This window comes from Osmerus eperlanus, chromosome 11, assembly GCF_963692335.1.
Source record: "Osmerus eperlanus chromosome 11, fOsmEpe2.1, whole genome shotgun sequence".
Lineage (NCBI taxonomy): Eukaryota > Metazoa > Chordata > Actinopteri > Osmeriformes > Osmeridae > Osmerus > Osmerus eperlanus.
In genome coordinates, this window is record NC_085028.1 from 8546988 (window position 1) to 8560300 (window position 13313).

The 13313-nt window shown below is 45.6% G+C and overlaps 1 protein-coding gene across 2 annotated transcripts; it reads left to right on the plus strand.

Annotated features, from left to right (window-relative positions):
* The first annotated feature begins 1651 nt into the window (after positions 1-1651).
* On the plus strand, positions 1652-13205 carry LOC134028877 (alpha-2-macroglobulin-like). 2 transcript variants are annotated; one of them, XM_062472760.1, is made up of 36 exons: positions 1652-1794; positions 1908-2088; positions 2281-2437; positions 2962-3014; positions 3642-3662; positions 4121-4286; positions 4495-4579; positions 4796-4946; positions 5328-5445; positions 5560-5669; positions 5764-5934; positions 6018-6251; positions 6389-6452; positions 6537-6682; positions 7239-7388; positions 7574-7717; positions 7831-7918; positions 8038-8200; positions 8304-8529; positions 8757-8883; positions 8992-9113; positions 9253-9304; positions 9391-9474; positions 9562-9738; positions 10032-10107; positions 10210-10366; positions 10620-10694; positions 10836-10998; positions 11081-11271; positions 11514-11729; positions 11875-11999; positions 12186-12276; positions 12396-12464; positions 12560-12665; positions 12856-12897; positions 13035-13205. In XM_062472760.1, the coding sequence occupies exons 1-36, from the start codon at positions 1694-1696 to the stop codon at positions 13040-13042; spliced, it is 4410 nt and encodes a 1469-aa protein (XP_062328744.1). In that variant the 5' UTR covers positions 1652-1693; the 3' UTR covers positions 13043-13205. The 2 variants fall into 2 exon arrangements, with proteins under 2 accessions (XP_062328744.1, XP_062328743.1); XM_062472759.1 differs by lacking the exons at positions 12856-12897; positions 13035-13205 and having other exon boundaries at positions 12560-12817.
* Positions 13206-13313: the final 108 nt, after the last annotated feature.

Genomic DNA, 13313 nt, shown 5'->3' on the forward strand with positions numbered 1-13313 from the left:
CCTGTGTCTCAAGCTGTGTCCCAACACCCATTTACCTTCTTTTGTTTTTAGAAAAAAAGCTTTCCTCAGAACAGCTACACTGAACTTTTGCCCTGAGGGTCACACTGGGGACACTGTGTTGTCTGATCAAACAGAGCAGACAGGCTAACGTGCAGGCTAACGTGCAGTCCTAAAGATTTTACCTATTGACTACTTGAGTAACAGTATGGTGAAACTGGTGATACATACAAACACATACACACTGATAGTAAAAACTAAAACCTCTGCCGGAAGGTCTTCCTCTGGGAGTGCTTACATACCAGGTTCCTACATCAATGCACTGCGGAGAGACAGAGAAAGAAACTTAAAGATGGCACTGAAACTGTACTGAGCTTGTGTTTCCAACGGTGGATTTAAACCCTAGGATGACACTGATTGGTCATGATGTCAGTTCTAATCATATTCTAGTTCACTTCTGTAGGCTGTGAAGGAAGGAGATCGTCAAAAAGACTACTAAGAACCAATACATTTGACCAGAAGTGGTGGCAAATCCCCCTCTTCAGACCGTGACACTGATACAGCCCTAAAGATGGTCCTGAGGTGGAGCTGTGGAGAGGCAGAATGATCCAGTGAGCCTGAACTCCAGGAAGAAAAGCAGGGCTGCTGCTGACTCATGAATCACTTACAAATATATGTGAACATTGACTCACATTGACAACATTGAAATATAAAAAGTAAAAGAAAAAAACGAATGTATGTCAATATTGATTCTTTTACCCGCAGTATCAGAAACAAACATGCAGCCTTGGAATCTCTCTGTCCCCACTCTGCCGGAGCCAATCAGATGCAGCCCAGGAACCTAACGTATTGTATGCATGACACACAAAATCAAACACACACCCACACACCTACCAACACCCACACAGTAACATTACTGTCATTCAGTCACTCCAGTAGCAGGGGGTGAGGTTAGGGAGATGGGTGAGGGGGTTAGGCAGGTGAGTGCGTGAGAGGAGATGGGTGAGGGTAGGGAGATGAGAGAGTAATTTGAGGTTGAGGTGAGAGTGTGTGTGGTTCTCATTACTGACATTTTAGGTTATCAAGAAATTAAGATTATCGCCACGGTTTTGAAAAGCACTTCAAAGTAGTTTAGAAAATGCCACTTTACACTTGAGCTCTCTATTCACAGAACAAGCTCCTAATCCTACACATGACAGCAGCCTGTGAGCAGCAGTGGGATGTTGTTCTCCTAACATCAAAATGCACATTAAAGAGCTTTGATGCTCTGCATTGCAACTGTACAGGTTTATGGAGTGTGTTTACTAGGGCATCTATTGTGGTCTGTAGGCGTTGGGGACTGTGTTTGAATAAGTTGCCCTGTGCTCACGCTAAACATATTGTATTGTCATTGGTTGTCACAGCATCAACTGTGAGCGAGGTGTGAGAGCTGTAACATTTAGTGGGCTATTGTGTCTTTTCGAAGAGGACAAATCCGAAAAGTAAAACTCCAGTTTTGTCAGTGTCCCCATTATACACAACGCAGTACGAACCACGCTATCTGCACTGATCTCAGAGTTCATGATAGTGGTCGATATGACAGTTCAGTTTGCTGCATGTTCCAGGTATTGACGCCAGGCTGTGAATGATTAATTAACAGCTCACATAAATATATGTGCTGGTTCCTTCAAGCTGAGTAGCAGTTGTGGCGTCTCACATGGCTGGTTCAGTTATGGATCTCATCAAGGTTGAAGTGTGGAGGTGGATGCTGCTAGCCTCTCTCCTCAGCATGTGTGTCAGCCAGGAAGCTCCAACGCCGTGAGTATCCCTTCTCTGTAATGCTCAGCATAACATAACCATTTGTCCTACATCTCCATATAGTATTCAACAAACAGTCTACAGTGTGTGTATGTATGTGTGTGTCCTTGTAGGGCTTACATGGTGGCCATCCCTGCCATCCTCCCAGCAGGCTCTGAGGCTAAGCTGTGCACCAGTCTCCTGCAGCCCAATGAGACTCTGGTCATGACCATCTCCCTGCAGTCTCAGGGAGAGAACCTCAAGCTCTTCCAGGAGACTTCGGACAAGGAGTTCCACCGCTGCTTTCAGTTCCAGGTCAGTCCAGCGTGGGAGCATCAGCCCTGCTGCCCTCCCTGGAGCTCAGCCTCTCTGGATCATTCTGCTTCTACAGCTCCACCTCAGGGCCATGTTTAGTATCAGAATCACGGTCTGAAGAAGGCTGTTCCACAGCTCCTGGTGAAATGGAATGGTTCTGAGCAGTTCTCTGTCTTTCTTCTTCCTTCATAGGTTCCTCAAGTGCAGAAAGACATGGTTCAGAATATCAAAGTGGAGGTTCGAGGTGACACCTTTTCCTCAACAGAGCTACGCAAAGTCATGATTAGACCTTCCAGTTCCATGACATTTGTCCAGACGGATAAACCGATTTACAAGCCAGGACAGAAAGGTGATAAGCTCTTATTGTGACTCTTACATCCATGTATAAACAAAACCAGAAAATCTAACCTGATCTCACAAATAACATAGTAAAACATTGTTGTGTGGTTTCATTAATAAAGTGTGATAGGCAGTTCATAGATTCAGTTCATGTAAAATGATTATGTAAAATGTACAAACATGTAATTTTTGAGTGCTTTGGAATTGAGCAATAGTGGTAGACTGGGGATATTCCACAGAAATGGCCCAGGAGCCAGTGACCCCTGTCCCACCCTTTTGTTGTAATGCTTTTCTTATAGATTTCCTATTTTCAAATGGTATCCCTAACCTGACAACTCTGCTTTCATGCTTAAAGTATTTATTGGTCACAATACCAATATTTCTCCCAAAGCACATGGACATGAAAAACATGCATACGATTTGTGAGGTCATACTACAGACTCAAATGTAAACACTTTGTTTATACACAATAGAATTTGTTCATTGCGGTTAAAGATGGTATGTATCTTTTGAAGATTCTGTGCTTCTCTGAAGTTCATTTCAGAGTTGTCAGCCTGGACACCAGCTTCAGACCTGCCAACCAACTGGTAAGGATTTAAAAACTTGACCCCTGTATTTGTATGACCTCTCAATTAGATTTCCTAATCTCTAGCCTAGCATGTCTGATACGTGATCAATATCAATCAGAGGACCCTGTAAGGACTATTGTCAATAGTCCACACCTAATTGGATTGGCAATACTACTTTTGAGTCTTTTATCTAATGCATACACCATATTGTCCCTGGCAAAAAAGTTTGTCCATACTGTTTACACTGGTGATGGCACCACTGCCTGCAGTGTCCCACATGCAGCCATGTAGATGTGGCCTCCCTCCATGGCATGACACAAACAATAGAGAGTTTAAGCTCTTAGTGTGACCCTCAGGGCTAGAGTACAGTGGATCTGCTCTATGGAAACCTGTGTGGGGCTGATGTTGTGAAGAAGCATCATGGACTCTAAGGAGTTTATCGCTCTGTTCTTGACCATATGACCAGGTCACATCACCCCCTAGATAACCTCCTGAGCTCTTGTCATGTTCAGTGGAAATTTAAAAAATGAGTGCAGGGCAGTCATAGAAATAGCTGAGTAGTCAACAGTTAAATATATGAAAATGTGTCCTTTTTGATTCTATGGTGATTAAAAAAAACATGTTGTTTGTGTTTGTCTTTCACAGTATGACATTGTAGAGCTGCAGGTAAGACCATCATCTGTTGTTCAATCGATATTTTCTTGCATTATAAATATTTTCCATGTATATTATCCATATATTAAATAAACAGAAGAAATGTGGTGTCAGGTAATTGTTTGTTGTTGTAATTTAGAAAATTGTTTTAAACAAAGTTTTTTTTAAATGTTTTATCATGTTTAGTAAGCATGTATTCACTCATCAATAGTCATAATAAAGGGCACCCAACATCCATGTCCAAACAACATGTCATTACCGTTGTAAGAGCCGCATTTAAGTTCAAAAGGAAGAAGGTTGACATTGAGTCTGAGTCTGACTCAATGGTTGAAACAATAGTAAATAGGGGTTCAAGGATAAAAAAAATTGCCACTACAACCATTATATAGACATGGTTATACCATTTAACATATCATAACCTATTCACTTTTACTAACTGTTCCAACATTAACTGTTCAACACTCAAACAGGATGTGAATAGCAACAGGATTGGACAGTGGGTCAACACCACATCCAATGGCAAAATACTGCAGCTTTCTCACCCCTTGAGCTCTGAGGCGCCCAAAGGAAGTTACTCCATCGTTGTGTCTACTGGTGAAAATAAAGTCTATCATAGCTTCAAAGTAGAGCATTATGGTAAATAGCTTTTTTTCTACACTTGCGTCACTTTAATGCCGGTGCCTTCCTAAGCGGTTGTTGATTCGGTTCCAGTACTAAGGTTTCCATAAGTTCTTAAACCAAAATGATATGAGGGAAAGTGGCTGATGTGTGGGTTCAAATGTAGAAGACCCAGGTTTCCTCCCTTCCTGGTCATGTATTTATACCCACTTGTGTCTCTGTTCAGTTTTGCCAAAGTTCGACATTAAACTAACGATGGAAGAGGAGGTCAGCATTGTTCAAGAAGAATTCAAAGTTAAACTATGTGCCATGTAAGTCCTTCGACTTACCATTTATCAATTATTCCATCAGGGACTGCATAACACACATTTAATTTAACAGTACCAGTGAATAGAATAGTATTCTTCATGAACACAGTATTCTGATGTCCACCTTTTGGGCCTGGTTGACAAATGTTTTTAACCAGCTGTTAGAATGATTTCACCTCAGATGTGTGCAAGTTTCAGTGCAGTGTTTTCTCCTGTCAGGTACACCTATGGCCAGCCTGTTCCTGGCACAGCAGAGGTGGAGCTCTGTAGGCCACTGGAACGACACCACTATGTCCCCAAGCTCATTACTCCAGACAACCCTGAAGGGGTTCCAGAGTTCACAGCTCCCTGCCACAAAGAGACCCTACAGGTGTGTATACCTGTACCATGTCAGCTGTACAGGTGTGTGTACCTGTACCATGTCAGCTGTACAAGTGTGTATACCTGTACCATGTCAGCTGTACAGGTGTGTGTACCTGTACCATGTCAGCTGTACAGGTGTGTGTACCTGTACCATGTCAGCTGTACAGGTGTGTTTACCAGTACCATGTCAGCTGTAGAGGTGTGTGTACCTGTACCATGTCAGCTGTACAGGTGTGTGTACCTGTATCATGTCAGCTGTACAGGTGTGTATGCCTGTACCATGTCAGCTGTACAGGCGAATGTACCAGAGTAGCTCTGTCGCAACACAGCTCAAACATCTCAGACATGCTGCAGACACAAACTCTGTGTGTTGGGCTGTTTCCTCTAGTTTGACAAGACCGGCTGTGCCTCTTTGGTCTTCAATATGGCAATCTTTACCAAGGCAGGCGAGAAGCTAGTGGCTCAACACCTCCTGCTCAGCGTCAAGGCAGAGGAGGAGGGAACAGGTAAGAACTGACAACAGCACTGAATATGAAGGGAACATCCCCACCTTTTAAAATATGCAGAGAGCCAGTTGATTTGACTGTAAATGTTGTTTCTATTATTCTGCTACCTGACAGGTGTGTCACAATTCCAAAACAAACGCATAAACCTCTCCAATGTGATAGGAAGGTACTCGTTTATTGAAACACCAAAGATTTATGAGCATGGAACAATTGTGAAGGGGAAGGTAAATTCAAATATTATATTAATAGTGCACACATCCAAGTACATTTCTGGCCTCCCAACCTGAAGTAACATGGTACATTATGTTTCCCCTGCAGGTTAAAGTGGTCCACTTCAACAACACACCAATGGCTGACCAGGCCGTCTACCTTTATGAGGGCCAGGGTTGGTCACCAAGACTCCTACACAACTTGACTACTGACAGAGATGGCATCGCGTTGTTCACACTCAACACTACTAACAGTCCCAAAGAGGATATTAGACTGATTGTAAGTGCAAGTCTTCCTAATTTAAAATGCAGCCTTACCTGAAGAGCAAGTACTGTATCAATAATGTTGTTTCTGTTTGACAGGCAAATGCCAAACCACAGGGTGAGTTCAATACATACAGGAGTCCTTATTTTGAGAACGGAGAGCACACATTGTCTGTTATCCGACCCATCCCTGCGGAGAGTAAAACAATCAGCTTTCTGGACATCCAGAAGAAAGACGATCCTCTGCCTTGTGGGGAAGAAGAGCAGATCAAAGTGCAGTACACCGTGGTTGGTGAGACGGTCGCAGGGGGCTCTTTGGATCTCATGTACCTCGTGAGTTTGAGCAGGAAACACATGGGGACCCTGTTAAAATGTCCCTGCCCTGACGTCCCCAACGAGAACTCTCCCTCCCCTTCACTTGAGTCTTCTTCGGGGTGTGTTTTCACAGCGTTTATTTCTCCCTGCTACAGGTTTTAGCAAGGGGGGCTATCATCCAGCAGGGAGTCATGAAGGCAAAAGTGCAGAACGGTCCTGGTGAGTGAGTGGGAGGTGCAGAACAGTCCTGGTGAGGAGGAGGAATATCTAGTGTTGTGATTGTGAGCTACTCTGATGCCGCAGTGTCTGATGGAGAGGTGACCTTCAAGATGGCCGTCTCTCCAGACATGGCTCCCTTGGTCCAGGTGCTAGTCTACGCTGTGCTGCCCAGCGAGTCCGTCATTGCTAACAGCATTGACTTTCCCACCCAGAAGTGCTTCAATAACAAGGTGAAGTAGTAAACATACTGTATATGTGCATGTATATATGCATACACACATACACATAAAGAGGATATATTGACAAATGTATAGAAGTTGACATAAAGACAAGGTGACAAGTTGTAAGGCAGAGTTTCTGGATACATGTACAGCTTGTGTCTCTGTAAGGTCAAGAGGTCATACAGCAAGGCTCCCTCTGAGCAGAATATAGCATGCAGTCCAGACAGTGGGGAGACAGTGAGGAAAATCATGTACAAATAAGGCTTATGTGATTAACGACCACTTCACCTGCTGAACGTTCTAGTGTATCAGTGTACTGACCACTGAAGACCCGTTAAGGAAGCGATTCTGTGCATTCTATGTTTGAACATGTCCAGATACTGTATTTAAGCACTCTTGTAAGAGAGAGTCTTCACTCATGCTAGCCACTCTGTTGTGGATTGGTGGCATGATCCGACGTCGAGCTAATAAAACCGAGTCAACCCTCTTTATAATTGTCGTGACTCCTTCCGGCCTGCCTTCTCCAGAATTTACATCTTATCACAAGTGTATGTGTATGTGTCAGGTGTCGCTCCAGTTCTCTCCGTCCAGAGCAGTCCCAGGAGAGGAGAGCAGCCTTCAGCTGTCAGCCCAGCCAGGCTCCCTGTGTGGCCTCAGTGCTGTGGACCAGAGTGTCCTCATCATGGAGCCTGAAGGGAGGCTGAACGTTGACAAGGTAGAGCAGTAACACTGACAGCAATGAACACATAGGATACATCAACAGATAATATGGCAATTGCTGATCGACGGATTTTGATGAACATAAGCACAGAAATCCCTGATAACCATACAATCAACAACTGTCCAGGTGATGAGTTCCTGGTTGCTTGAGAGTACTTTCTCCTCTGTGCTCCTCACCAGATATTCCAGATGCTGCCTTTCACCAAGGCAGAGGCCGTTTCTTATGAGCTGGAGGACCAGACTGGCTGTCTGCATGTGCGACCCAAGAGATATGTTTACCCCGGCTATAGAGAACGGGAGGAGGACGCTTATTCTGTGTTTCAGGTACTATGTTCCTTTGAGGTTGCTTCTTTTCAACTTGAAATCCTGCTTCTTTGAGCAACAATGCTGGGCACAAGCTTCACTGACAACAAGAATAACAATATTTTCACTTCTAGAAATTGGGGTTGAAGATGGCAACTAATTTGATCATGAGATTACCGCTCTGCCTTAAATTCAAAGGAAGGGATTATCATCGCGGTTATGGTGAGATTTATCTGTAGTCATTCTGGATTTATTTACGTGGAAGTGGGAAATGTGACCGACAGGAATTCCTTGCATGTTTTTCTATGGACATGACAACGACAGTTGTGTTTTTGTTCCAGTGGTGTCCTACAGACAAAACACTCATCTTCAGCGTGGCATGCCTATGGCAAGTCCAGGAAGAAGTGTAGTTGTTCCAATGGGTGCTGCTGCTACACCTCCTCCCATTCAGACTGTACGCACCTTCTTCCCTGAGACGTGGATCTGGGACCTGGTGGAGGTGGGGTAAGTATCTCCAGGCCTCAACACTGCCCCCATCGCACACTGCAGAACCATGACCACTGGTGTTGTCACATGACAATGACACGGTCTGTCTGTGTTTGTCCAGGGCGTCTGGCTCAGAAGACATAGCCCTCACTGTCCCAGACACCATTACTACATGGGAGACAGAGGTGTTCTGCCTGTCCTCGGAGGGTTTGGGACTGGCTCCCCCGCTGGAGCTCAATGTCTTCCAGCCCTTCTTCCTGGAGCTCAGCCTGCCCTACTCTATCATCCGGGGAGAGCTGTTAGAGCTGACGGCCACTGTCTTCAACTACCTGCCCAGCTGCATCATGGTACTGTGCTGTGCCTTACTGTTCCAGGACGTGTTGTGATGCGATGTTCTACGCTGATGTCAAGCGGTTTAGCTGTTTCTCCAAATGCCCAGATTATTAGAGTCTCTCAGTAGTGTAGATCTGGATCATACAGTCACTGCTGTTTGAGAAGTTTCTTTCTCCACAGTTGAGCCAGTATCAGCTTCCTGTATCTTCCACGTATTGTAACCAGTGCTGTTCTCTGACAGGTCTCTGTGAACCCAGCTCCCTCCCTAGACTACACTCTGACCCCCATCCCTGGTGTCGAGTACTCCTCCTGTTTGTGTGCAAACGGACGCAATACCTTCAGATGGACTATGACCCCCTTAGTCCTGGGTGAGACATGAAGCTCCATCCAACTTCCAAACAGCTTATAAAATACACAACATACTTCTACACAACCTGTATGAATGTATGCTAACATTTGTGCATGCGTATGTGCAGGGGCTTTGAATGTGTCTGTGAGTGCGGAGGCTGTAGCGTCTCACGCTAGCTGCGACAATGAGATTGTGAGTGTACCGGAGAGAGGTCGCATCGATGTGGTGACTCGCAGCCTCCTGGTGAAGGTAGGTCAGAGGACTGTCGTCATTAGACCTCACGCAACGAATCACTGTTTTAACCGGGTAAGGATTAACGCACACTACTGCTCCCTCTGTCTCTTTCTCTCTGACCCCCCCCCCCCCCCCCCCCATCTGTCTCTCCTAGGCTGAAGGAACTGAGCAGACAAACACCTACAACTGGTTGCTGTGTCCAGCAGGTCAGTGTTGACTGTTGATCTCCATGTCCCTCAGCCCCCAGGTCAGATGTCTCCCACACTGATTCCTGCTGTCTCTTCCCTTCCAGGAGAATCTTTGAAAGAGGAGGTGGACATCAAGCTCCCCGAGGAGGTCATTGATGGATCTGCCAGAGCTTCCCTCTCAGTCTTGGGTAAGACCAGCAGTTGTCTGGAAGCCTCTTTATATTGCTGCCTGGTGGGAGGACCAGTTTACCAGTGACCTGGGCTTTTCCGTGCAGGAGACATTCTGGGCCGTGCCATGCAGAACCTGGATGGACTGCTGAGAATGCCCTATGGCTGTGGGGAGCAGAACATGGCTCTTCTGGCTCCCAACATCTACATCTTGGAGTACCTGAGGAACACCGAGCAGCTCACGACAGCCATCCTGGACAAGGCCAAGGGCTTCCTTACCAGCGGTCAGGACATAACCACTCTCTACCACCATCCCCCTGTCTGTCTACTGACCCTGTCTACTGTCTGCTGGCGTGCATTTTCTGTTGGAAGTGTTTGATAGTGACCTGTTTAGACTCTCCTTCACCTTTAACAGTAGGTCCAATACATCCCTGCATCCTTTTAAACGTCAATGTCTACGAGGCCACTCTGCATTTGTCCTGTACCATATTTTCCTGTACAGAACAGAAATCATCTCACTCTACTAAAGGTTGTGGATCCCCATGATAACTGTTAAGGTTTTTATCCCCACTGTCAGGTTACCAACGACAGCTGAACTACAAGCATTATGACGGAGCGTACAGCACATTTGGGCAAGGTGCTGGGAACACATGGTGAGTACTGCGTGATGCCAGGCCACGTTGAGGACAGTCTCAGTATTTCATCATGACAGAGCAGGTAGAGTGAAGACTGACTCAGTGTCCCTCTGTCTACAGGCTGACAGCTTTTGTCTTGAGAGCCTTTGGCAGGGCCAAGTCTTTCATCTATATTGATCCCCAAGTTATTGAGATATCGAAGCTGTGGTTGGAAAATCGTCAAGAACCCGACGGCAGTTTCATGCAGATGGGAAAACTTTTTAACAACAGAATGAAGGTATTCAGGCTATCCCATCATATGTGAAATCGAATTATATTAAATGTATGTACTGCCAATTATAAAAGTAGGACTGTGTACCAACTAATGAATCCATTGATGTCAGTTATAATTACTATGTTTGACAGTTTACAAAATTAGAATATTTTTTCCCATAGACTGATAATATAGTGGACCATCTTAGGCAGCTAAATAATCTTTGAGTCTATGCTAGGCCACTGCACATGTCGTAACCATCCTGCTGTATCTACAGGGAGGAGTAAGTGATGAGGTCACTTTCACTGCCTACGTCACTGCTTCATTGCTGGAGCTCAACAACTCAGTGTCGGTGAGTGGGTATTCTAAAGAGCATCCTAAGCCTCCTGTGAATGCAGTGTGCAGTGTGTATTGTACTTGTGTCAGCAGCATCTCCTGATATCTCGGCATAGCGATAAGTTCTCAAATGTTTCTGTGCCATGTGGTCCGGTAGGATCCTTTTGTGGCCAAGAGTCTGTCCTACCTGAGGAAGAGAAGCACGGATGTGAGCAACACCTACACTACTGCTCTGCTGGCCTACACCTTCAGTCTGGCTGGAGACATGGAGACAAGGAGTCGGCTTTTGCAGCACCTGGACAAGGTGGCTTCCCACCAAGGTAAGCCCTGCTCTGATGGCTAGCGCCTCGCCAAGCTGCTGCTTCACACTAACAACACTGTGTGTGTTCTTGGTTTCTTTAGGGGGCTTTCTCTACTGGTCCCAGTCCTCCTCCACCACCTCTGCCTCTCTGTCGGTGGAGATCAGCTCCTATGTACTGCTGGCCTCCCTCAGCTCCCCCTCTGTATCTACAGCAGACCTGGGCTATGCCTCACGCATTGTCAGGTGGTTGGTACGCCAGCAGAACCCCTATGGAGGCTTCGCTTCCACACAGGTACACTACATCCCTTTCCTCCACACAGGTACACTACATCCCTTTCCTCCACACAGGTACACTACATCCCTTTCCTCCACACAGGTACACTACATCCCTTTCCTCCACACAGGTACACTACATCCCTTTCCTCCACACAGGTACACTACATCCCTTTCCTCCACACAGGTACACCACCTTGCTGGGCTGGTGCCATGATATGATTGACATGTCAGCATATGTGTGTGTGTGTGTGTGGGTAGGACACAGTGGTGGCACTGCAGGCCCTGGCTCTCTACTCTACCAAGGTGTTCAGTCCAGAGGGCTCCAGCTCAGTGTCAGTGCAGTCTCCTGGAGGAGAGGTGCAGGTCTTTGACATCAACCAGAACAACAAGCTGCTCTACCAGGAGAAGGCGCTGCCGGCCCTGGCAGGACAGTACAGCATTGAGGTGAAGGGCACTGCTTGTGCTACGGTGCAGGTGAGCAAAGAAGAGCTTTTGGAGCCTTTCCTGGAACATCTCCAGCCTGTTTTCAAGAAGTTACTTGTTGATTCAATGTTTTCCTTCTCTTGCCTGTGACTGAGTACTTGATTGATGGACGGACTTCCGGTTTCCTTTTTCCCAGGTGGCTGTGCACTACAATGTCCCCACCCCCACTGACAACTCGACACTCAAAATCCAGGTGATCCCTGAAATAGACTGCAGCAGCAACGCTCTGAGGCCCCGACTCTCCCTGAAGCTCCAGTCCCTGTAAGCATTAACAGTAGTCTTGCTAGAGAACAGCAGGTTGTGTGTGTGTGTGTGTGTGTGGGGGGGGGGGGGGGGGGTAGTATCCATTACTGTTTCTATGCAGTACCATTTATTCAGTACTGAGTGTATGCAGTCAAGTGTGTGCGTGTACTTATATTATAAAACTTCTGGTCTTTGCTTTCTCAGATATAGTGGCAAGGAGCAAACAACAAATATGGTCATAGTGGATCTCAAAATGCTCTCTGGTTTTGTCCCGGATCCACAGTCTTTGACCGAGGTGAATTCTTGTCCGAATGTTTCTTAGATTCCAACGAAGGTTGTACGTTCATCAAATCTTTTCGGAAACCGCTCCTGTCATTCTAACCTGAATAACCAGCTGTCTGCTTGTGTTCACAGCTGAAGACGGCTCTTCTGGTGGATCGTGTTGAGACCAAAGATGACCATGTGCTCATGTATCTCAGAGAGGTTCGAAAATGTCCCTTTAGAACAGTGTTTAGGTTGCTGTCAATGGAATTAATACAGCCAGCACAAATACTCATTCCTTCTTGTCTCTCCACCAGTTGATTTCAGGAGCTCCCATTAACCACTCACTGGACATCATCCAGGAACTTCCAGTACAGAAGCTGAAACCAGCTGTGGTCCAGATCTATGATTATTATCAGCCAAGTAACTCTGCCACAACAACTCTCAGATATCACATGATTACTCTGAACTGGTCATCCTTCACTAACCCTAAGTAGTCTATCTACCCTGAACTAGTCTGATCATTTTTCACTAGTCTACTAACTCTCAACTAGCTTAGTAATCTCTGTCTGGTCTAATTCCATCCTCTAACTAACTGGTGTGTTTCTCCTAGGTGACCAGGCTGAGACAGAGTACATCTACCCCTGTGCAGCAGGTTAGTCTTTACATCTGCAACAGCTTCAAGTTGCAACTATAATTTGTCTCACAAAAATAGCTGTGTTTGAAAACACAGCTATGCTCTTCCTAGATGTAGGTGCTGTTGGTTAAATATGACCGTGTCTGCCTCTACAGATGTGTGAAGAGGAGATTTAGTAAGGACAGTGATCCTTCAGACATGTCTCAATCCCAGTTGGGCTCGAACTGGTACATGGAAGAATGTATTAAACAAAGGATACAATATTATATAACAAAATGATGTTGTAATAATACCATGCAGTACAATAAATGTGTTATTCTCCAGTTTCCAGTGTCTGCTTGCTTATTAGGTTAGTAGCTGACACATATTTAATTTAATTCAGACAAATATTTTAGATATGGAGGGAGTGAACGGGTAAGTCGTACAATCAATAG